General features: G+C 37.3%; 1 protein-coding gene and 1 non-coding gene across 3 annotated transcripts; one reads left to right on the forward strand and one right to left on the reverse strand.

Moving 5' to 3' along the window:
* The first annotated feature begins 3,212 nt into the window (after positions 1-3,212).
* LOC120433107 lies at positions 3,213-7,934 on the forward strand. Of its 2 annotated transcripts, none has more exons than XM_039598682.1 (6): positions 3,213-3,317; positions 3,507-3,845; positions 3,985-4,257; positions 4,394-4,489; positions 4,571-4,599; positions 6,801-7,934. In XM_039598682.1, the coding sequence occupies exons 1-6, from the start codon at positions 3,257-3,259 to the stop codon at positions 6,915-6,917; spliced, it is 915 nt and encodes a 304-aa protein (XP_039454616.1). In that variant the 5' UTR covers positions 3,213-3,256; the 3' UTR covers positions 6,918-7,934. The 2 variants fall into 2 exon arrangements, with proteins under 2 accessions (XP_039454616.1, XP_039454617.1); XM_039598683.1 differs by having other exon boundaries at positions 3,229-3,313.
* A 3,816-nt stretch (positions 7,935-11,750) lies between these two features.
* LOC120433364 lies at positions 11,751-11,869 on the reverse strand. The gene has a single exon (XR_005608520.1). It is a non-coding gene; the product is annotated as a 5S ribosomal RNA (ribosomal RNA).
* Between the last annotated feature and the right edge of the window lie 13,541 nt (positions 11,870-25,410).

The raw sequence follows: 25,410 nt of genomic DNA on the forward strand, positions 1-25,410 counted from the left end.
AATCGGATTGTTAGATGTGGTAAAAATATTTTTTTCTCTGTATTTTGAAATTTTCTTTATAAAAACCTCGAGCTGTGAACCACCATCGCTGGTTTTCAGAGCACTGTGCCAACCCAAACAAACATCTGATGAAGCTGGTCCAGTAAATTGGTCTAAACGTAAAAATGTGCACATTCAGGATTTATCCCCTTTGACATCCTCATTGGTCCCTTTAAACATCATTAATCAGATGCAGCAGCTGCAAATTTTACTCGGATACCAAAAATATATATAAAAAAAATATATATATATCGATAGTATTGAAATATATATTGTGCCACCGCCGTGGGGCAGCACGGTGGCACGGTGATTAGCACCGTTGCCACACAGCAAGAATTCCACTATCAGGCCGGGGTCTTTCTGTGTGGAGTCTGCATGTTCTCCCCGTGTTTGCGTGGGTTCTCCCCGGGTACTCCGGCAATTACATCAAACACTGGCATTCCTGGCAGCTGGACTGCTACATGACCCACAGTGTTCGAAGTCACGGTCCAAGGGCTTTGTGTTGCATTTGAGTTTTGAATCTTAGTTTTTTGTTGTATTATTTGAGTGCTTTACTTCCCCGTTCCTGCATTTAATTTTCTTGAATTCTTGGCTTTTATTTAGTGTTGGTGCCTATTTTGAGAATTTCTTCTTGTGTTTCTAGTTCCCTTGTGTTCCCTCTGTCTCATCTATGTGCTTGTATCCTCTGTGATCATGTTTAGGGTGAGTCCTGTCTTTTCTTTATTTCCTGTTTTATTTTGATGGTTAGTTAGTTTTTCAATGGTCCTCCTGTTTAGCCAAATAAAATAACTCTCTTTGCTCTGTTTTTCCTGCATTTGTGTCCTGTTCACATCGACTCTATGACATTCACTTGTCAGTCTTCTTTTCATTAAATTTCAGTTAATTTAAGTTTATATATATCTTTTAACCCATTTGTTTAACATCTTTCTTTATTGAAGAGAGATATTTTATATTGTATGAAATCACTAAACTGATCAACCAAAACAATAAAAGCACCTGATTATATTATTATTATTTTATTATTTCATTTAGGTCTCCTCTGTGCCTGAGTGTCTTATGGGTCCAGAATGACCATTTGAGCTGTGTCGACTGTAGGCCATGTGATGGTGCCTGTGGACTGAACTATTGTAGTGCATTGTGCAGATTGTTGGTCAGACTGGGATCTGGGGATGAAATTTTATAAAAGTCCAAACAAACAGGAGAAATTTATACAAACTAGAGCAATATATACAAAACAAGAGAAAAGGCACATATTAGAGAACAAAGTAGCGCAAAGGACAAACTACAAACTCCCTTTGCATTAGTAATATCCACTGTTTCATTGCCAGCCTTTAGGATTGTTAAAAATCAATTTTGACTTTAGGTCAGGATATGAGATGGATGGGGGAAATTTTGAACAAAAGGTCACAGAAATCCTCAACAAGGAATTAGGAAAGAGTTTCAATCCCCTATAGATGTCAAGGGCTGTGACAGCCAATAGAAATGTTGGATTCAAATACAGACACGATAGACAAGTCATTGCTCTTAAATAAATAATTAACAACTTTATTTAACATGAAAGACTTGGCTAACAGGTGAGTTTCTGACGGAGTGGAGGAGTGAGAAGCCAAGATGTCCGATTTTGTCCTTTCCAGAGTCCAGAGTATTCATAACAGCAGGAGATCAGGCCGGTGAGTGTCTGATGTGAACCATGAAGCAGAGTTGCTAATACTGAGCCCAGGATGTGGATTACTGTGTCGAGACTTGGTTCGACTGGCCAGAATCACGTGATCGGTGATGTCTGAAGGTTCATCCTCTACGTCACTGCTTCGGTACCTGATTCAGTGGTTTATAATGAAGAGAATCACTGTCTGGATTTGTGCTGTGTTTTGGTGTGAGAAATAGCAAACCAGTGAGTGACAATGAGAGAGATCGAGTCAGCAAGAAGAGAGAAATAGCTAAATAAAACCAGTGAGTGACAATGAGAGATACCCGAGTCACCCCAGGTCATACAAACATACAAAAGAAATAAGTTCTGTCTATTCCTAAATAACAACCTGCAGCAGAACAACCTTACAGCTGTTATGGTTTTGACCCATAATGCCATCAAGTTTGGCAAAGGCCTGATAACAAGACCCCAGGTGATTAGGTGTGTTGAAAAAGGATGAATCTAAAAGAAAATACACTATACTATATAAGTTATAGCATATAAATGTACCCATTCACTGGCCAGTTACATAACTATGTCGATGCAGGGACCTCACAGCACAAGCATTACTCTCAAACTACTAGAAGAGTGTGTTGTACATCATTATACACAATGTATTTTTATCTATTATGTTTACAAATGTCAAGAAGTCACAAGCAAAGGGAGAAGACACTATAGCACATGTTTAAACAAGGAAAGTTTATTAATCAGAATTATTAATTAATAAAATAGAACTATCACATAATATCAAACAGCAAACAGCAGCTGTCGGCTCCGCTTGCTCTACAGCTCCAATGAAGCAGTTCATTTTACTTTCAAGCTGCTCTTCATATTTTTAGCCACTAGATGACACCAAAGAGCACTTTGTTGAAAAGCTTCGAATAATGAACCTTTTTTCGATTTTCGGTGCTTCAGAAAGTTTCAAGCCATCACTAGCAGAAACACCAGAAAGCAACTTTCTGCATTTAGAAGTTATAGAAAGATTTTCATTTGATTTACTGATCTAATATACTGATAACTGCAGAAACTGGACCAGTGCCTAAAACACCCCAAGATTAACAGTGAAAAACAACATTCTGATTTATTACATATTTTTACAGCTGTAGTTATAGTCTCTCTTAGGTAGATTTGGTGACCCTTCAACTGTCTGTTGCATGTGGGTGATTTACTGATCTAGGAATGGTTTTAATTATGCTAAAGCTACATTCAGCTTTATTAAAAATCTTCACACAATCAATTTCCACAGTAATCTTTTTAGCTTAAAGGTGTCAAGCACCAGCAATAAGTGCACCAAATTACAGTAATTTCTTTTTATTCTAAATGCCGTCATGAATTTGAGATTTTTGAAAAGCTGATACACTCCACCCATGAAACATTGACAAGAAAAGGAAAAAAGAGGAATAACTGAAAATTGCTAAACTTGTGGTCAGTGTGTGTGACAGGAAGTGCAAACAGTCTTAAAGAGTCAACAGTTCAGAGACTGTGACAGTCGAGATCGAGAACAAGAAAGAAGTGAGACAGAGAAGCACGATGGATGAATTCAGATGGATTCAAATGTTTTCATGTCTGATGCTGATGATTCAGATTGTAGGTAAGAATACAGGAAACAGTTTTAATAGCTGTATTTTATCAATATTATTAGAATCACAAACCTTTACAGTAAAAAAGACAGCTGAGGATCCTATGTTTATAAACTTGTGTCTAAAATGATCTTTACTTTGACTGTAAAAACTGCTGTATTCTAATTTATTTCCACATTTTTCTTCAATCTTCTCAACAGTTTTTGCAAATGAAAAATCCTTTTTTACAAAAGTTGGAGATGACGTCACTCTGCCTTGTCTAAATGTGCTAGATGAGCAGAATAACTGTGACGGTACTACGTGGACCTTTATTTCAAGAAATAAAACAGCAGCAGAGCTGATCACACTTGGACAGATTAGTGAAAAACTCAAAACTAAATCAGACAGACTGAATGTTACAGCGAACTGTTCTCTGCGTATAAAGAAGCTCACGATTGAGGATGTTGGTCTTTATTCCTGTAAACAATACCAATTAGGAGAAACAGAGGGTCACAAAATTCTGGTTCATCATTCTTTATTTGATCTCTCTGTTATTACCTGTGAGTATTTACATCAAAATATTTTCATCTCAAACTCTTTTTTTAAAACAATAAATATGATGATTGTAATTACAGTAATTCAGATCATTTGTCTGCTTTGTGCTGTGTTCATCTCAAGTTATTTCATTTTGTTTTACAGTGAATGAATACGAGGACAATGATAGGATGACATTAAACTGCTCTGTGTTGACGTATGGAAGGTGCCGTCACACAGTGAAGTGGCTGATTAAAGGTCACGATGTGGACAAAGAGAACAACCAAGTAGTGACCTCACACACTGACTGCTCCACCACCGTTTCATTTCCGAAGTCTCATTTTATTCATTCACCAAAATATCAGTTACTGAAGTGTGAAGTGACTGATACTAAGACAAAGAGAGTGCAGCAGTTTACCTTCAGTCAGCAGCCCTCAGGTGAGGAAACGCCTAAAATATTTCCTTCAATAAACTTACAAGCTACATACTGTGCAAAAGTCTTAATCTTCACAAAAAAACCCCCCAGAAAACTGTAAGGAAGTTTAGTAATTATATGCTTCTATTCTTTTTACAGATTTTTTTCTATTGTTGAAAATCGTTATTGTCTCTGTGGGTTTAGCCGTGCTTACAATAACTGTTGTCACAGTTAACATCTGGACAAGAACTAAAGGTAAATTTAACAATGAGAAATTTGAATGATTTTGAATTTTCATTTTAAACTGAAATCAACTTTCTCTTTTTTTAATTTCAGTTAATAAAGCACAGACGGACAAAAACACAGTAAGTACAAAAACTCACTAATCCAATATAAAAGCTAATATATATATATATATATATATATATATATATATATATATATATATATATATATATATATATATATATATATATATATATATATTTTTGCGTTTCTGATATTTGTTATTTAGTAATAACTGTAGATGAAGTTCATGAGATTGTTTTGGATTTCTTGTGGTAAATGTGGTTCAGCAGAGGACTGAGAGCCAGAAGTTTCTAATAGGAATGTTTTTTGTTTGAGTCAACGAGCTACGTGCAAAAAAGGGAAATAGCTGAATTTTAAAAACATGAAAATAATAAATGCAAAAAAGTCAGTAAGATGAGGCGACTGACACTGAGAAGAGAAACAAACACTCAAAAACACAAAAGAAACCAGAGGTAATTACAAAAAAGACAATTTATTTGTCTGAACTCACAATCAGATATATTTGTTGCTGTTGCTGTTTGTTTGCCACAGATAGATTATGATAAAGAGCATGTTGTAATAAACTGTGACAGAAACAGCTATGACTCATTGTTTCTGTCAAACCCCACTGATCAACAACAGCAACCAAGAAGAGAAAATGGCTGTTATTATATAAAAAAGATTATAAGGGCATTTAAATATAAATGGTTGTTTTTGTGTTTCCATTTTCCTTCTATTTTGAAGGTGTGTATTTAATTTTTAATGTTATCTTGCTGCATTCCAACAAATTAATCTTTAAAGCCAGATGTTTCTTTGAAGGATGCTTGATCGATGTGAATAAAACTCGTAGCAACGAACTTAACAGCTTTGAGATCCCTTTCTGTTCCCCCTTTTTTGTTTTGCATGCAGTGCAGTATTGCTGCATTATAAAAGTAATTGTGCAGCGCAACAACACGTCTGACATGAAACATGAAAATGTTATTAGAGAAACAAGGATGCAAACAAGCATTGCACAATTGCGAATGAAGCTACATATTGCACCAGACTTCCGTACAAACAAGGACATATAACCTTTGAGATTGTTAAAGACAGCAAACTGTGACTGTCTCCCTCTCTGAACATATGTGAGGCTGTTTATTCAAAGTTTGGATGTGTTTGTTTGTCTTTTAAGCTCTCTGTGAATTCGATTCTGAGGTCTGAGGAACAGACAGATATGGGAGGATGGATGGTTGTTGGTAGCTTAGAGAGGATTTTATGAGGGGAGATGTAAAGTGCCAGGAGGTAATGGTAGTCCAAAAGCCAAATGACAGAAATGTAATATCCACCTCTGATTCATAAAGTTTCACACAGAGCAGTTAGATATATTCAGACACACAAACACATGCAATCGTACATACAGAGCCATGCATCATGCATGGTATCACTTATAACCCGTGCATGAGCACAGACACACAGTTATTTGTTTTTTGTTTCTTAAGTGGTTGTGGCTCACCTCCTAGGCCACACCCACCCCCAAGTAATTCATACATTTCATACAAATCATCCACTGATTGGAAGGTTGGTGGTTCGAGCCCTGGCTGCTGTAGGCAAAGTATCTGTGGGCAAGATACTGAATGTTAGATAAAAAGCACTTATATGTAGAAAAAGTGTTTGTACGAACGGGTGAATGAGGCATGTTGTATAAAGCACTTTAAGTGTTCAAGTAGAAAAGCACTATATAAGAACCAATTTATTCCAAAGGAGTAGAAAACACAAGACTAGCAAATAATGATTTATTTGTAATAAAACAAACTTATGGAATTAAACTAAAGTCAAACCAACCTAGAAGTCCAACCTATACATTATATGTACTGGTCCAACAGTCTTGAAACAAATGTTCTAGTACCAACCATACCAGACACCAGTTCCACTGACAATTACAGGGCCAATCTCCTTGGCCTCCTTTTAAATGGCCTGTATTTATATAGCGCTTTACTAGTCCCTAAGGACCCCAAAAAAATCCAGTCATCCACCCAAAACAAAAAACACACTGTGATGGCAAGCTGATCCAGATTGTTTAACTTTATGTGTGGCAGCTGATCCAGATTGTTTACTTTAAAATTGCAAGTCCTCTTCTAGCATTACCTTACACTCAAAAAAATTACTAACCCTCAAAATCATGAAACACATATATTTAAATTAATCAAAGTCAGCATTTTGGGCACATGTTGTTTGACAAGTTTGTATGTATTTTTTTATGTTAAGTCACGTGTCAGACAGCTTCACTTTTTTTTCTCAGGTTCAGGATGATGACAAAGATGATGCATACAGCACTGTGAAGGCTCCTTCCTCTTCTGCTGCAGCCACTGCTCATCCCAGCAACATCTACTCTACTGTCAGTTTTCCAGCCATATAGTTCAAATATTATACAAAAAGGATTTCAAAGACTATTTTTGTTTTGATTTCTCATGGAGAAATTTGTTAGCAATATGCTAAATGGTTTAAAATATTCCTGTTAGATTGCCTGTGTTACAGGCAATCTAACAGGATCTAATGTGACACAGAGATGTGGAACACATTGTTTTATTTAATATGTCTAAAAAAGAAACACCTGTTACTGTGAGAGTGCCGGCTGTATTATTGTTCTATACAGCAATGCTGTTTTCTTTTGTCTATAAATATATAAATAATGTATTTTTGCATTTTTTAATGAAAATATAGTTGATGCCTGGTTTATTTTCACAAGGTTATGAAGTGAAGACAAGACTGGGTGGATGGAAAACATACAGCTATTACACCAGATACAAGATAGTTTCTCAATATAAACTTTGTCTCTCAGTACATGGTAAACTTTTGCTGTATGAAACCAAACCAGTGTCTTTCTATCTAACCACAAAAACTTTATATAGACATTAATGTTGTTAGTAATCAGAAACATATGGGGTTACATTTTCATTAAAAATCTGTTTGTTGTTTCAGTTTAAGCCAGTAAAATAACCTGAGAAAAGATGGCAGCTGGCCAGCAGCGTTCAGCGTCATCATCCTCTGGGTTTATGTTGTATTTGAGGTTTGAATTCCTGTTTTGATGTCTTTAGCATTCTGGTGATGCTGAGCTTTAGTTTTGTTGTATTATTTGAGTTTTTGAGTTCTGGTTGGTGTTTAGTTTTTATTGAGTTTTGGTGCCTATTTGGAGTATTTTTTGTGTGTTTTTACTTCATGTCTCATTTACGTACTTGTACCCTTTCTCTTATCATGTTTTGTGGGATTTGTAGTTTTAGTTGTCTTTCCTGTTTTCCTTTGAAGGTGACTTTAATTTTCTGTGTTAATTGCTTCTTTCTGCTGGGATCTTCTGCTCTGCCCTAATTGTTTTCACCTGTGTGTAATTACATTCATCCCCTCCAAATCATCATCATTCATCAGTTATAGTCCTGTCTTCTTTTCTCTTTGTCTCTGACCAGCTGTCTCTCACTTTATATCTATGCCTTTAGTGGTTTCCCTGTAGTTTGGATGTTGGTTTGTGACTATTTGTCTTTTTGGACTTATTGAAACATATTCAGCCAAATACAAAAGCTCACTTTGGTTTACTTCTGTATTTGGGTCCTAAAACCAACTAATCCATGGCATATAGTTATCTTCTTGTCTCTGCATTTAATATTAGTGACTAAATAACAATAAAAAAATCCATTTGTATAATGCTTTTCTTTATTGAAGGGAATAATCTGTGCTGCCAATATGAATTCATTTCAACAACCAGCCAAAACAATAAAACCATGTGTCTTTTATTGTGTAGTTCTACTTACTGTCACCACAATAGCTATGATTAGCTTTCTGGTGTTTATGGAACCAGGTTGATCTTTTAAGCTGTGAACAATGTCGTATAGTGCCCGTGGAATGAGCTTTAGTTTACAGATCGTTTCCCTGTCGCTCCCCTTCATTCCACTAGAGGTCACCAGTCTTTCATTTTGCATCACACCAACCTCACCTCCTCCCATTACTCTCAGCTGTTCTCATGTGTATATATACACCTGTGCTCTAGTTCTACTTCTTGCCAGGTTGTTGTTTACTGTAGTCATATAACTCACAGCTTATTTACAATATTTCTGTTTTTACATTTATCTATAAAATACCTAAATATACTTTCACTATCTCTGGACCCTTTATCCTGCTTTGCTCACCACGACTGTAAAAGGCAAAACACTACAGCTTTACAGTATTCATTTCACAAGGGGCCACATGATAAACTCAGACTATTTTGGAGGGTAGCACCAATTGGCTTATAAAAGATTGAATACATTTTGAGTAAAGCTGAGTTCAGTTTACTGATGCAGCCCACAGGCATAACTACTCTGTGAAAGGCCTCAGGTCAGATGAATTTGGGGGTCATTATCACCACATTTTACTGAAGCAAACAGCATCCTGTATTCTTTCTCTCTCACTCAAACACACAAATACACACATAAATTCAAAATGTGACTATTTTAGTCCGTGGAATTTTAAATGACTGATTACTTGAAAATGTAATCCATACTTAAAATGTATACTGCATAAAAAAGTGTGTTAGTTCACATGATAAAACCATGAATTAAACCTATAGTGGAACTCTTATATTGTGTCCACTTTACCATTACTCTGTGAATATAAGCACCTTAGTGGAATGTAGATGGGTCCCTCACAAAATCTGGGCTATGACGATTGATGCAAAAGAGATACTAAAACGTCATGTTTGACATATATTTCAATAAAATAATCAATTTAACACACTTCAGTGGGCTGAATACATTAAAATAATGTCTGTCTTTAATTAATTAATGTCTTAGATAAACAATCTGCTGAAGTAACAACTATGGTAATTATTTGAAAGTTAACATTAACTAACTCTAAAGATCTGAAGATCGGAAATGAAACACTAAATGTATTGAGGCAAATTTACACCATTGAGCCCTGCTCTCAAAGACTGACAGATGTAACTCTGTCTGTGAAGTTGGATTTAACAAATAAGTGCTTAAAGTTTTAAAAGCATGTTTAGATCCATCTTCTGTCATTATGGAACATAACGTCATCTGGTTGGTTCGCTGCGGTCAATTAACTTACATTAGAATATGTTAGCTAACGAGTAACAGAATCAATAACTGGGGTGAATATAAGGATAATAAAACTAAAAAACTCTCACTGACCCGGTTCCAGGGACTCGGGGTCCGTGAGCAGTGTGGACTAGTATTTTTATTATTATTATTTGATGTGTGTGTCTTCTGCTCTGTGCTACTGTTCTGTCCACATTTGTATGTAGGCCGGTGTGTGTGTGTGTATGTGCATGCAGCTGTTCTCTGTGGGCCAAGTTACAGGCACCTTCAGGCCTGGTGTGTGTGGCCCTGCTGGATCAGGGCTCGTCGGAGGAGCACGAGCATGGACGTCGGAGTGGGACACACACATGGGAGTCTAGGGAGCTATGGGGATTAACTGTCAGTGAGTCTTTATTGTTTGGCTAGCTGCACTGACATGGGAAAGTTTTATAAATGAGAACAGTGTGGAGCAGAGTCTGTTTGATTTACCAGACCCAAAAGCTAGAGGCACGCAATCTGGCAAAACAAATGTTCACAAAATGCGATGAGCACTATTTCATGCAATAAAATAATCTCTTTTCCTAAGCACAACAAAGTTTTAACAACACCACAAAAAAATAAAATAAAAACTCCAGGCATTTTTTTTCTTTCACACACATCAACCTATTTTCCCTGCGGACATGCTGATGGGATTCCCGATCGTGCGTTAGTAATAAATCTAGTTATGCTTGTGGTGTAATGAACATGTAGTAAGCTGCTATGTTGTAAAGTGGTTGGATGTTCTTGGGGGAAAAAAGGTTATTTAACTGCATAAAATAGCACTAATCGCATCAGCTGATTGCGCTGTTCGCTACACTTGGCCAGATAAAGAAAAAAAGTTTCTCACTGCATTTTGTCAATTCAGTAAACCACCTCTCACTTGACTCAAATTTTCCTATGTTAGTTCGCCTAGCCAAACAACAAAGAACCTTTTATGCTAAAGTGACAGAGTGAAAGTGGACAGCATATCCTCGATTTCTTAACAAATCTCATTGTCGTAGCCAGAGACAGCACAAAAGTGGTCACCTTAAACTGATTTTTAGTTTTGGTATCCTTACATTCCACTCAGTTATTTGTTCTGATATTAGTTAGCTAACATAAACTAATGTAAGTCTATTGACCACAACGAACCAATCAGGTAATGTCATGTTCTGTACTGATAGAAGATGGTGCTAAACACTTATTTCTTAAATCCAGCTTCACAGACAGAGTTACAGCTATGACAGGTTTTGGGAGCAGTTAGAGTTAGCGTTGGTTAGTAGCATTAAAAATCCTCTAAGGGCCTTTACAGATCAAATGCATAAAATTTGTGTTAACTACACTATGAAGTGAATATGAAGTCATGCATGTGGAAATATGGTCACGCGTATATTAGCATTTTTAATCCTTTGTTATTAGTTTTCATGGCTTAGCAATAGACAGCTGTCCAGTCTTCTCGATGAGTTGTCCTCTCCAATCACCTCAAAGTGCAGGCTGGGAGTGCTGTGCTCTTTCTGGCCTTCTGATTGGACAGACAGATGCAGCGTGCAGCCTTTGGGCAGTAGCATCTGCTCGTATGTTGCAGCTAACTAGCTGACGGCTCTCCTCTCAACCTCATGCTTTATGAAACAAGTTCCATAATGCATGTTGTAGCCGCCTGTTAACAGGTCCAGTACTGAGCGATCCCATTGAAGAGTGATATCATGCCGCTCTTTCACCTTTTTGGCCCAGAAGTTGAGCTCTTTGCTGACCAGCTGCAGCAGCTCTGAGTGGCAGAATGGCAGGAAGTAGGCAATTTCTTGATACGACCCAGAAACTTGTCCCTCCGGAAATGACCATTCAGGACTGGTTGAATCACAGTTTCTTTAAACTGTCTGGAGATTTTAATGTCATCGCTTTTGGTAAATGGTAAATGGACTGGTTCTTATATAGCACTTTTCTACTCTCACTGAGCACTCAAAGCACTTTATACAACTTGTGCATTCACCCAATCATACCCATTCACACAAGCACTTTATCTAAGGTTCACTCGCATTCACACTCCGATGGAGTGCATTGGAGAGCAACATGGGGTTAGTATCCTGCCCAAGGATATTTGGCATGTAGACTGGAGGAGCCTGGGATCGAACCACCAACCTTCCCGTGAGTAGGTGACCCACTCTACCACCCCAAGCTTACAGCACCTGGTATTCCCAGGCAGTCTCCCATCCAAGTACTAACCAAGCCCAATCCTGCTTAGCGTCCGAGATCAGACGAGATCGGGCGTGCTCAGGGTGGTATGGCCGTGAGCCATAAGGTTTTCTGTATGTCCTCAAGGTTATCGGCCAGCTTGCTGCAGTTGACCTGCTTAGCTTCCTGGCAGAGCTGCAATGTATGCTGAGCTATGTCGTCACTTGCGACATTCAACTTCAATGATGAAGATGGCGTTTTTGCATTCGATTCTTTCCTTTACTGTATGTAAAACGACCCTCATCAAAGAGCTGCAGTATGATGGTGAGGACATCAGGTAGGGCCTTATCCACTTCATCAAACAAGACAACGCCGTTGGGACATGCCGTCAACAGCTGGTCAGCTGACCCCCCCTCTTTATGTCCCACATATCCTGGTGGAGAGCCAATGAACTTGCCACCCGTGTTTTCCTGAAACTCGATCATGTCCATACAGATGAAAACCTTTTTAATGTCTTTGTGCATGTAGTGAGCCACCTGTTTGGCCAACTCCGTCTTTGCTGCACATTACAATTAGAGGAGCTGCTCAGCCATGGAAGGGCACACCTTGAAGCTCCTGGTGCGCAGTTCTTGTGCTGATGTTAATGGAGCTGCTGTTATCCCCGGCAGGCCCTCGATAAACTGCTCCAACACGATCTTTGTTAGCATGCGCGGCTCCGACACCGCCCAGAGCCCCTGTCTGGCCCAGGCCCAGAACCTCTGTCTGGTCCTCCTCCAACAGCAACTGCGGCACCCATGTAAACCCAGAAGGTTTCCAAAAAAGTTTGGGCATCGTCACCCTCCCCTATCTGATGCAGCAACACCGCCAGTGGGGGAGGGTGCGGAGACGTGGCAGTCTCGACCAACCGATCTAACACGCGCATCTACTGCTCGGCTTGGTCCTGCAGTCTGTCCAGCTGCTCCTGATAAACCGCCGCCTGCTCCTGGTGAATGGCTGCCATCTCTGCCAGCAGCTGGAGCAGCTGTGCTGGTGGTGCAGGCTGGGGGTCAGACATGGGTTGGGTTTCGGAACCACTGTGAACACCACAGAGCTTTAAATTCCAGTTGAACCTTTTATTTTACAGCTTGTTACCAAACTCTGGGCTTTCTTTGCAGCAGCTCAGCCCCAGAGCTTCCTTATCGCCATCTTAACTGCTCTGTCTCTGCATGCACACACACCTCCTCGCTGGTCCTCAGCGTCACTACAAAAAGAGGAGCGTTCTTTAGTGGAATCATCTCCACCTGGCCCTCAGTCTCCCTGGCACCACCCCTCCACTGCAGCGGAGCCAGAGACCACACCCCTGCACACTCTCTATCAATGACCTCTGTCTGTTCCACAGCTCTGTGTTTTTCTGAGGAATTTCCCGCCTCCTGAGTTCATTTCTTTTGCTGGTCATTCTCGGGGAACAAACGTCTCTTTTCATGTTCCTTCCTGCATGCGTCACTGTTTGCAGTGTTTTTATTTACAGCAGTAAAATACCTTCACACAACACTCACTTTAATTCAGTCGTCTCAGAGTGTTGACCATTTGTGTTTCTGATTTTATCTGGTTGTGATTATTATTATAGACTAACACCTCCAGAGCTCTGCTGCTGTGGCCACATTCTTACTAAAAATAAAACCCTCCTAAAATGCCATTATTAGATGAACAGTGATGACCATGTGGTTTCAGACTTGTATGCTGTATTTTCCTATAGCTGCAACTCTATAATTAGGCAATCTCTCAGACATAAAGAGGACCTGTTGTGGTGGTTGAGGAGTTTGATCTTGCAAGTACATGTTGTTATTTGCTGTCTGTTTTGTAATATGTAAAGAAAAGTGTGCTGCATTTTCGCTGAATATCCAAAATGTGAAAAATGATGTACATGAGCAAAAGAGACAACTTACTAAAGTTTGCTGAAGTTGTAATTAGGAAGTGACATTTTACTAATCACAGGAAGTACAAATAGTCTTAAAGAGTCATCATTTCAGAGACTGACAGTCAAGAACAAGAAAGAAGTGAGACAGAGAAGCACAATGGATGAATTCAGATGGATTCAAATGTTTTTATGTCTGATTTATGTAGCATCTGTATAGATGTCTTTATTATTTAGTGTGGTGAAGAGAGGATAGGAAAGCAGGGAGAGAGAGAAAAAGTGGGGGAAGACACGCAGCTAACTGTCAGGCTGCTGCATTTGACTTTGTGGCATAATGTCACCTGCTTAGCTTGTGAGCTAAACTAGTGTCAGGCTACAGGAAACATTTTAATGACAGGAAAACTAAATGTTAGCAATATTACAATAACTTAACTGCAAATTAATGAAAAAGCTGATCATGCATGTTTTAGAGGAGCATTGGACATGTTTATAAGGTTGTTTCTAAAAGTTTCTTCAATCTTCTCAACAGTATCTGAAAATGAAAAATCAATTTTTATGAAAGTTGGAGATGACGTCACTCTGCTTTATGTAAATGTGACAGATGAGCAGAATAACTGTGATGGTACTGAGTGGACCTTTACTCCAACAGAGAAACAGTAGAGCTGATCACACTTGGACAGATTGGTGAAGAAGCCAAAACCAAATCAGACAGACTGAGTGTTACAGCGAACTGTTCTCTGGTTATAAAGAAGCTCATGGTTGAGGATGTTGGTCTTTATTACTGTCAACAATACAAAGTCAAATAGAAACCTGAACTCACACTCTGGTTTAACTCTGTTATTACCTGTGAGCATTTAAAACAGGATTTTTTTTTTAGCTCAAACTCTTCTTGGAACAAAAACAGTAATCACAATGAAACTGATTAAGATAACATGACTAATTTGTCTGTAGTTATCTCACAATATATCATTATGTTCACCAGTGACTGACCATACAAGCTGATTTTAAAGAGTGTGATCACACAGTGAAGTGTCTGATAAAAGGTGAAGATGTGATTAAAAATAACAATCAAATTGTGACTTCACAGATTAGCTTCCACCACTGTGTCTTTTCCAAAATGTCACCATAGTGACTGAAACTGACACATTCAGCCCTCAGGTATGGAAACAGGTGAGATCATGTTTAATGTCTTATTGTATTTAATTCATCTGACTAAAAAACTTTTGTTTTTATTCATTTTTATTCTTTGTTGCAGGTGAACTTGTACTGCAGAACAAATTAATAATTGTCACAGTTCAGTTCTGTTAATCACACCTACATCAGCTTCTTCCAAGACTTTTCTCATTTCCATAATTTGTTCCTTCTCGTTTTGTTCCTCCTGTGACTCAGTTTTTACTTTCAGGGTAAAAATTCATTTCAGTCAAACTTCATATTTAATTGACATCACTTCAAACTGAGGCTCCAAAGCAAAGGATGTTTCATTTCATTAAACACGAGTCAAAGATATAGAAAATAAAAATTGGGCAGTTTTTCAGACAGCTCTCCTCAATCTATCTGATCTCTCTTTTCTCTGAACTTTTTAAGCTGTTTTTTGTTTCACATTTCTTCACAACGTGTTTGAGCTTTTTCTTCCTGCTTGAACAGTTTCTCCACCAAGAAACCACATACAGACTGTTTCTGTTCATTCAGGCCTCTATTCTGATCTCTAACATACATGTGACAATAAGTGATTTTTAAACATTAAACTTAAGTAATAAAATAAATAAATAAAGACGAGGTCGTTGGGTGAGAGAGAGGCTCAGAGGTCAGTGTTTATCTGTTTATCTGGTCATCATTACAGAGTCAAACGTCCGGAGCTCTGCTGCTGCTGCAGTTCCCTCACTCACACAGAAACACTCCCTCTTCAGCTCTCAGAAAGAAATGACTTCATGTTAACAATGAGGAAGAGGAGGGTCTCAGTCCACTAAAATATCTTATCTGCTGTATTTTCTATAGCTGCAGTTGGATATCTTCATCTCTTAGACATCAGCCTGCATGTAGGAGTTTGATGCTTCGACTGTTTGTTCTTACGTGCTGTCTGTTTTCTAACAAGCTCTGTTAAAAGAAAGAGGATGGAAACATTTATCTTTACTAACAATCTTCACACATTCATCGTCCTCAGTCATCATCTTTTATTTTCATGGTGTCAAACACATCATTGTCACAAATGGACACAATGTGCACCTGATGAGTCTTCTTATCATTTCTCTTTACAATAGTTTTTTTATTTAAAAAATATTCAGAGATTTCAGCTGATGGACTCCACTTTTGAAACATGAACATCAACAAAAAAGAGAAAGAACTGATAATTACTAAAGTTGTGGTGAGAATGTGACATCTGACAAATAACAGGAAGTACAAACATTCTTAAAGAGTCATCAGTTAAGAGACTGTGACAGTCGAGCTCGAGAACAAGAAAGAAGTGAGACAGAGAAGCACGATGGATGAATTCAGATGGATTCAAATGTTTTTATGTCTGATGCTGATGATTCAGATTGCAGGTAAGAATACAGGAAACATTTTAAAAGCAAGAAAACTAAATTTTATCAAGATTATTAGAATCACAAACCTTTACAGTAAATAAGACAGCTGAGCATGCTCTGTTTATAAACTTGTGTCTAAAATGATCTTCACTCTGATTGTAAAAACTGCTGTATTCTAATTTATTTTTCACATTTCTCTTCAATCTTCTCAACAGTATCTGTAAATGAAACATCCATGTTTATGAAAGTTGGAGGTGACGTCACTCTGCTTTGTCTAAATGTGATAGATGAGCAGAATAACTGTGATGGTACTACGTGGACGTTTGCTTCAAGAAACAAACCAACAACAACAGAGCTAATCACACTTGGACAGATTGGTGAAAAAGCCAAAACTAAATCAGACAGACTGAGTGTTACAGCGAACTGTTCTCTGCTTATAAAGAAGCTCACAGTTGAGGATGTTGGTTTTTATTACTGTCAACAATACAAAGTCGAGGAAACACCATCTAAACACACTCTGGTTCATCAGTCTTTGGTTGATCTCTCTGTTATTACCTGTGAGTATTTACATCAAAACAGTTTTAGCTCAAACTCTTCTTGGAACAAAACACATTAATCATATTTATAATAATTAAACAATAATCGGTTAAAGTGATTAATATATCTGTCCTAATGCTGTTTTTGTGCTTCACATTATTACATTATGTTCACCAGTGACTGAACATAAGGACACTGATAAGGTGAAGTTAAGCTGCTCTGTGGTGACATATGCAGAGTGTCATCACACAGTGAAGTGGCTGGTTGGAGGTCAAGATGTGGACAAAGAGAACAAAGAAACAGTGACTTCACAGACTGACTGCTCCACCACTGTGTCTATTCTGAAGTATAATTATTTATACTCATCACGTCATAAAATACTGAAGTGTGAAGTGACTGATACTAAAACAGGAAAAGTGCAGCTGTTTACCTTCAGCCATCAGACCTCAGGTGAGGAAACAGGTGAGATCATGATCAACTATTTAATACGACTAAAATCAGCTAAAGCTTGAATTTACAGCAGATGAAAAACATGGAAAAGTTTCATGTTGTGTTGTTTCATTTATTCAGGTGACACAAAAACAACAAAGAAACCAGCCAGAAAAACTGAAACAACCACAACAATTAAGATGTTCTTAAAATCAGGTGATGTTACTCAAATTAAACTGACCACAAATATTTGTTTATTGTGCTTTAAAAGTGGCCTTTAAAATTTTTTTTAGTATTTTAAAGCACATGAAAAAATTATTATCTTCACTTTTTGTTCCAGATGATACAACAACAAAAATGCCAACTATGGAAAGTGAAAGCATGAAAGCAAACAACAAATCATCAGGAGATTCACAACATGGTAACTCAACCATGTGTTAGTAAATGAAAAGTTAAAAATATACTGTAATGTATATTTTACTTTTTATGTTTCTATTTTGGTTTTTATATTTTTATATCAGATGTTTAATTACATTTATGTACATTTAGCTGAATGACAGTCAGACATGTATCCTACAGGAAACATAAGATGGAAACTTTTGGTCTGAAGATGTTTTCACTTGTGTATTAAACATAAATATTTGTCTCTGAGTAACATGGCTGTGGGTGGAGATATATTTATTCATTTAATCGTTGTCTGTGAGTAAAATCACACGTCTGAACTTACATGTTTTTGTTCCTGGGATATTTAGACAGGAATACACTGACTTTGGTTCACATAATATAAATGAAAGCAAATGTCATAATATCACATATTATGACATAATAATTCACATAATATTTGAATTATTAATATCTGATCATGTGTGTCTGTAATTTCCTCTTCATATAACATTACACCAGCTGACTGTGTAAACATGGCAGCCATCTTTAGCCATTTTCCATATTTTAAACTAGAAAATGCTTTTGAATTTGAGTCCATCAAATTTCAGGTGTTTAACTTTATTGTGTACTTTACATTTAAAATATTACATAATAAATAAGTAAAATAATTTAAACAGAAAACTGCAAAGAAGTCATGTGAATAATTAGAAGTTTTGATTCACTTTTTTCAGATTTTGTATCTTTGAGGTTCATAATTGTCTCTGTGGGATTGGCAGCACTTTCAATAACAGCTGTGACAGTCAACATGTGGACAAAAACTAAAGGTACATTTAATCATGAGAAGTTTGAATGATTTTGAATTTTCACTTTAATATTAAATTGACTTTTTTGTCATTTTAGGGAAGAAAACACAGATGGATAAAAACACAGTAAGTACAAAACTCAGTAATCCAACGTAACAACTAAAACTTCTAAATGTTGTATTTCTGATACTGTAAACGACATTTCAGAGATTATTTTGAATTTATTGAGCGAAATGTGGTTCAGCAGAGGACTGAGAGTCAGAAGTTTATAGGTGAAAGGTTGTTGGTTTGAACCCCACATGTGAGGGTTTGCTTTGGGAAAGTGGATCATTGATGCTGTCATCTGCCTTTAAATTATCACTGAAATTATTATTAAATATTTGTGATAAAGTTGTTAAGCTTGTCCCAACAGCTGACACACTGAAAGAAAACCAGCAGGATGCAAAGCAAAAGAATTTGAACAACAAATCACAAATTAACAAAATGTGATGCACCCCACTGCGCAAGGTGACGTCAGAGTGACGTTTTTATACGTCAGTCCACAGAAGGGATTGTTTTGGAACGCCAGGCGGCGTCTTTTTTCGGATGTCTACTAAAAGTTAAGTGTTGACATCTGTACGGTCTCCGTGTACGGGCTATTTATAGTCCAGATTTGGTTGTGGACGTCTTTAGACTCACTTTAGACGGCATTTTTATGCTGCTTCTATGAGCTCTGTGGTCCCATGTTTCCAGAGGGTGGAGGACATGGTTTCTATAGGCCACCAGTTGATTTTTCTGTAGCTTTATTTATAGCTTTGTCTGTCTCCAGTTATCATCTGTGGCTGAGACAATGAAATGAAGTCATTAGAAAATGATCTGGAACAGTATGCCATCTGAAATTGGACCAGTTCATACCAGTTATGTATGAAGGAATGCAGAGAGGTCAGCGAGCATCTCCAGGATGGCGAGGGATCTTGAACTAAAACTAAAGTGAGCAGCTGCTCGGTGGATTTCAAGCAGATACTCCAGTTCATACATACACACTTCTACAAACTTCTCGTACTTTCCATCGCAAATTCTCACAGTCCAGCTACCGATCACAACCACATTCAGTGCCTTTTACAATCGTGAGCTCTTCATAATAAACAGGATACCTGTAAGAATAAACCACATATAATGCAAATGCTCTTTTAAACTTATTAAACACATTGTGCCCATTTTAAAAGTAATTCCATTTTTTCTAAATACTTAAACCTTTATTCTTTTATATTTTTAGAAGGAATTCAAAAATTTTAATATTTTAACACATTTTAATAAATGACCATTTTAACCTGGTTACAAACAAATAAGCTGATTAATTAAAATAAATGAACTAGTTAAAAAAAACAGGAAAATGTCAAACAACAAAAAACAACCCACATGCACTGAATAAATAAATACGCTAACACATATTAAATCATGTTTGTTTATAAATAATCTGTATTCATATGTGTCATGTTGATAACAACAATGTTGATATTTCTAAATAAAAAATTAAATCTATTAATCATGTAAATTTCCTGCACCGTCCTCAGGTGGTGGTGAAGGGCTGGGGTGGGGACTCCCTTGCAGTCTTGGGATGTGCTGCATTTTGTGCTCATGGCTGCAGGTGCTCCTGGTTGGTGGCTGGGCTCTTCTTCCACTTGCAGGGCCTGGAGCCCTGGTTCCCTGGTGTTGCCCAGTTTTTGGTTGGGTCTCTTCCTGTTTGGGAGTGGTTTAAGCCCCTCCCTTGTGGCTGCTCCACTCTATAGGGTGGGTTTGCCTGCATCAGTATGTCCGGTCTGTGTCTCAGGGGCTCTTCGATGCCCGCAGGCCCTTTTTGGAGGGAGAGGGGGGGGGGGGCATCAATTGCTGGCTGAAGCTTGTCTCAGACTCAGACTAGTTTGCTAGTTTATCCTCTTTGTGTGTCTGTTGTCAGGTGTGAAAATAACTGTGGTTGGGATGCAGTCCCATGAATTGGGACTCATCTATATGCTCTCAATTGGTATTTGCAGTGGGAGCAACAGGTGCTGCCTCAGGCACTGTGGTGCTCTGAGGCGTTGTCACTGCAAACTCAGGTTAGCAGTTGGTTGCCCCCTGTGGCAGGGTGTGGGGAATGGGGGCGCTTACTCAGCCAATTGTTAGCTGTCTCTCTCATTCTTGGGGCAGTCTTCCAGCTCCCAGTCTTATATTTCCATTAAGTTGTGCATGTGCGTGTAGGAGATTGTACAGATAAGTGCTTGAGGTTGTACGTGTTGACAGGTACATTGTGTGTGTGTGTGTGTGTGTGTGTGTGTGTGTGTGTGTGTGTGTGTGTGTGTGTCAGTCCAGTCACTGAGTGTTTAGGAGTCTGACGGCTTGAGGGAAGAAACTGTTTCGCAGTCTGGCAGTGAGGACCTGAATGCTCTGGTACTTCTTGCCAGAAGGCAGCAGAGTGAAGAGTGTTAGACTGTGTTAGGAGGCGGCGTTGGCTCACTTACACAGACCGCAGTGGGTTGGGCCATTCATGTGTCTTTGCTGGCTGTACTGGGTAAAAATGACTTGAACCCTCCTTTTTAATTACATCTATAGTCATTGCAGCTAATGACATTTCACCATGCACCATATAATGGCCTTTGGGGGCAGGTGTGTCATTACATGTATCCTGTAAAACAGAAAAAATGTAACAGAAATGAAAAAATAAACAGGTCAAGGAAACAAAAGCAAGAGGAGCCTGTAAAGAATTTGTAGAGCTCATGTTGGAGAAGCAAATGTGTTTGGCACAACATCACATTCAGATCATGATTCTGAATGCAAACACTCTCAGACAAGACAGGATTTTTTTTAAAAGAGAAAATGTATTTGTGTAAATCCAATCAGATATATTTTATCTTGTTTTTGTTTATGTGACAGGAACATTATGATAGCAGCCACTATCGTTCCCACGATATAATACAACTGATTGACCTGAAAATCAGAACAGAATTAGGAAAAAGCCTTTTAAATGTGCTGCCCCTGTTTCCTGGAATAATCTGCAGAAGGAACTGAAAATGTTAGAAATGGTTACGTTGTAAGTCCATCTTAAAGAAAGGAGAGAATAACTCTTTTAGTCAGTGTGATTGTTTTTAATGTCACTCTTAATGATCTGTTGTTGTATATTTCTCACATGTTTGTAGGAATATTGTATTTTTTTAATTGTTATGTAGTTATGTGATGCATTTGCTTTTGACTTTTGCAGCCATGATGCCTGGTCTATCTTGGAAATGTGATTTTTACCTGGATAAATAAAGGACTAATAATAATTTATTTGGCAGGTACATTATGATAGAGATGAAGATGTTCCTGTCAACTATGAAAATGTGGGAAACTCTGCTGTTTCTATCAGACTGCACTGACCAACAACTTCCTGATAAAATCACTGCTGTTATATTATCAGTATCATCTCATCTGGTTTAAACATTAAATATCTTAGATATGATGAGTCCATTTTGACTTCTATGTTAATCTATGTTATGTCTATGTTAATGTATTCACAGCTGTCAGCCCTTCTGTGACTGAATGATGATAAATAAAGGACTAATAATAATTTATTTGGCAGGTCGGATACTCTGGCTGCTGCTCGCCTCCGGCTGGACACTGCAGCATGACAAATTCATGACCAGGTTCATCCTGGGATTTAACATAATGAAGAGCAGCTGAAGCCAGTTACGCTGCACTAATGCTGGGGTTATTACTTGTTAAAACCATATCTTGATGAATGCAGTCATGTAATTTAAACCAACTGTGTGTGTGTGTGTGTGTGTGTGTGTGTGTGTGTGTGTGTGTGTGTGTGTGTTTCATGGTATTTTTATCTTGTATTTTGTCCAGTGTACATTTTATAACGTGTTTAATGATCTTTAGAATCTGTATAAATATTCTGTTTTGTTTATGATAATTTGATCTCAATATTAAGACAGATTTCTATCCAGTTTCAGTGTTTCCTGCAGGTGAAACTGTATTTATGCAAAATAAATTATTAATTGTCACAGTTTAGGGCTGAGCTCTTTTTTATGTAGTACCCTTTTCTGTCCACCAGAGGTCCTCGGTCTGTCAGTTTGTATACAGTCACCTGTTAATCACACCTGCATCTCCCAAGGAATTTCTCATTCTTCTCATTTGTGCCCCCACAATTTTCTGTCCTGCATCCTCCTGACTGTGACTAATAAAATATAAATATCCTTAGTACACCATGATGAGAGGATATTGTAATTCCCCAAACTCATTTTTAGAACAGAGGAGAGAGAAGAGAGAGATCCATTTAGTGGTTGGTGAAACAAGACGAGTCAAAGATGGACAATCTGAAAAATGAGAAAATGGGTCCAAAACAGAGGCTTCATCAGTGTTTTAATCATTTGTGTTTCTGATGTTTATCTGGTCATTATTACAGAGTCAAGCATCCAGAGCTCTGCTGCTGCTGCGGTTCTCACATTCTCACAGAAACACTTCCTCTTCAGCTCTCAGAAAGAAATTGTTTCATGTTAACAATGAGGAAGAGGAGGGTCTCAGTCCACTAAAATATCTTATCTGCTGTATTTTCTATAGCTGCAGTTGGATATCTTCATCTCTTAGACATCAGCCTGCATGTAGGAGTTTGATGCTTCGACTGTTTGTTCTTATGTGCTGTCTGTTTTCTAACATGCTCTGTTAAAAGAAAGAGGATGGAAACATTTATCTTTACTAACAATCTTCACACATTCATCGTCCTCAGTCATCTTTTTGTTTTCATGGTGTCAAACACGTCATTGACACAAAAGGACACAATGTGCACCTGCTGAGTCTTCTTATCAGTTCTCTTTAGAATAGTCTTTCTTTATAAAAAATGTCTTAGTGAATTTCAGAGATGTAAATAGCTGATGAACCCCTTTATGAAACATAAACATCAACAAAAAAAAGGGAAAGAACTGATAATTGCTAAATTTGTGGTGAGAATGTGACGACTGACAAATAACAGGAAGTACAAACAGTCTTAAAGAGTCATCAGCTCAGAGACTGTGACAGTCGAGATCGAGAACAAGAAAGAAGTGAGACAGAGAAGCACGATGGATGAATTCAGATGGATTCAAATGTTTTTATGTCTGATGATTCAGATTGCAGGTAAGAATACAGGAAACATTTTAATAGCAGTCAAACTAGATTATATCAGTATTATTAGAATCACAAACCTTTACAGTAAATAAGACAGCTGAGCATGCTCTGTTTATAAACTTGTATCTAAAATGATCTTCACTCTGATTGTAAAATCTGCTGTATTCTAATTTATTTTTCATATTTCTCTTCAATCTTCTCAACAGTATCTGTAAATGAAACATCCATGTTTATGAAAGTTGGAGGTGACGTCACTCTGCTTTGTCTAAATGTGATAGATGAGCAGAATAACTGTAATGGTACTACGTGGACCTTTGCTTCAAGAAACAAACCAACAGCAGTAGAGCTGATCACACTTGGACAGATTGTTGAAGAAGCCGAAACTAAATCAGACAGACTGAGTGTTACAGCGAACTGTTCTCTGCTTATAAAGAAGCTCACAGTTGAGGATGTTGGTTTTTATTACTGTCAACAATACAAAGTCGAGGAAACACCATCTAAACACACTCTGGTTCATCAGTCTTTGGTTGATCTCTCTGTTATTACCTGTGAGTATTTACATCAAAATAGTTTTAGCTCAAACTCTTCTTGGAACAAAAAAACATTAATTATATTTATAATAATTAAATAATAATCAGTTAAAGTGATTAATATATCTGTCCTAATACACGATTTTGTCTTTTACATTATTACATTATGTTCACCAGTGACTGAACATAAGGACACTGATAAGGTGAAGTTAAGCTGCTCTGTGGTGACACATGGAGAGTGTCATCACACAGTGAAGTGGCTGCTTAAAGGTCAAGATGTGAACAAAGAGAACAAACAAATAGTGACTTCACAGACTGACTGCTCCACCACTGTGTCTATACTGAAGTATAATTATTTATACTCATCACATCATAAAATACTGAAGTTTGAAGTGACTGATACTAAAACAGGAAAAGTGCAGCTGTTTACCTTCAGCCATCAGACCTCAGGTGAGGAAACAGGTGAGATCATGATCAACTATTTAATACGACTAAAATCAGCTAAAGCTTGAATTTACAACAGATGAAAAACATGGAAAAGTTTTATGTTGTGTTGTTTCATTTATTCAGGTGACACAAAAACAACAAAGAAACCAGCCAGAAAAACTGAAACAACAAATTAAGATGTTACTAAAATCAAACTGACCAAAAATATTTGTTTATTGTGCTTTAAAAGTGACCTTTTAAAGTTTTTTTAGTATCTTAAAGCACCTGAAAAAATTATTATCTTTACTTTTTGTTCCAGATGATACAACAACAAAAATGCCAACTGTGGAAAATGAAAGCATGAAAGCAAACAACAAACCGTCAGGAGATTCACAACATGGTAACTCAACCATGTGTTAGTAAATGAAAAGTTAAAAATATACTGTAATGTATATTTTACTTTTTATGTTTCCATTTTGGTTTTTATATTTGTATGCCAGTCGTTTAATTACATTTATGTACATTTAGCTGAGTGACAGTCAGACATGTATCCTACAGGAAACATAAGATGGAAACTTTTGGTCTGAAGATGTTTTCACTTTTGTATTAAACATAAATATTTGTCTCTGAGTAACATGGCTGTGGGTGGAGATATATTTATTCATTTAATCGTTGTCTGTGAGAAAAATCACACGTCTGAACTAAAACGCTTTTGTTCATGGGATATTTAGACAGGAATACACTGACTTTGGTTCACATAATATAAATGAAAGCAAATGTCATAATATCACATATTATGACATAATAATTCACATAATATTTGAATTATTATTATCTGATCATGTGCGTCTGTATTTTCCTCTTCATATAACATTACACCAGCTGACTGTGTAAACATGGCAGCCATCTTTAGCCATTTTCCATATTTTAAACTAGAAAATGCTTTTGAATTTGAGTGCATCAAATTTTAACTTTACTTTACATTTAAAATATTACATAATAAATAAGTAAAATAATTTAAACAGAAAACTGCAAAG

The sequence above is a fragment of the Oreochromis aureus genome, linkage group 15 (genome assembly GCF_013358895.1).
Source record: "Oreochromis aureus strain Israel breed Guangdong linkage group 15, ZZ_aureus, whole genome shotgun sequence".
In the NCBI taxonomy this organism is placed as follows: domain Eukaryota; kingdom Metazoa; phylum Chordata; class Actinopteri; order Cichliformes; family Cichlidae; genus Oreochromis; species Oreochromis aureus.

What these genes read in the sequence shown, in the direction of transcription:
- LOC120433107 (XM_039598682.1), top strand. Translation starts at nt 3,257, where the DNA reads ATGGATGAATTCAGATGGATTCAAATGTTTTCATGTCTGATGCTGATG. An exon ending in TGATCTCTCTGTTATTACCT is followed by an intron (nt 3,846 to 3,984) that starts GTGAGTATTTAC and finishes TTTGTTTTACAG; the next exon opens with TGAATGAATACGAGGACAAT. An exon ending in CTTCAGTCAGCAGCCCTCAG is followed by an intron (nt 4,258 to 4,393) that starts GTGAGGAAACGC and finishes TTCTTTTTACAG; the next exon opens with ATTTTTTTCTATTGTTGAAA.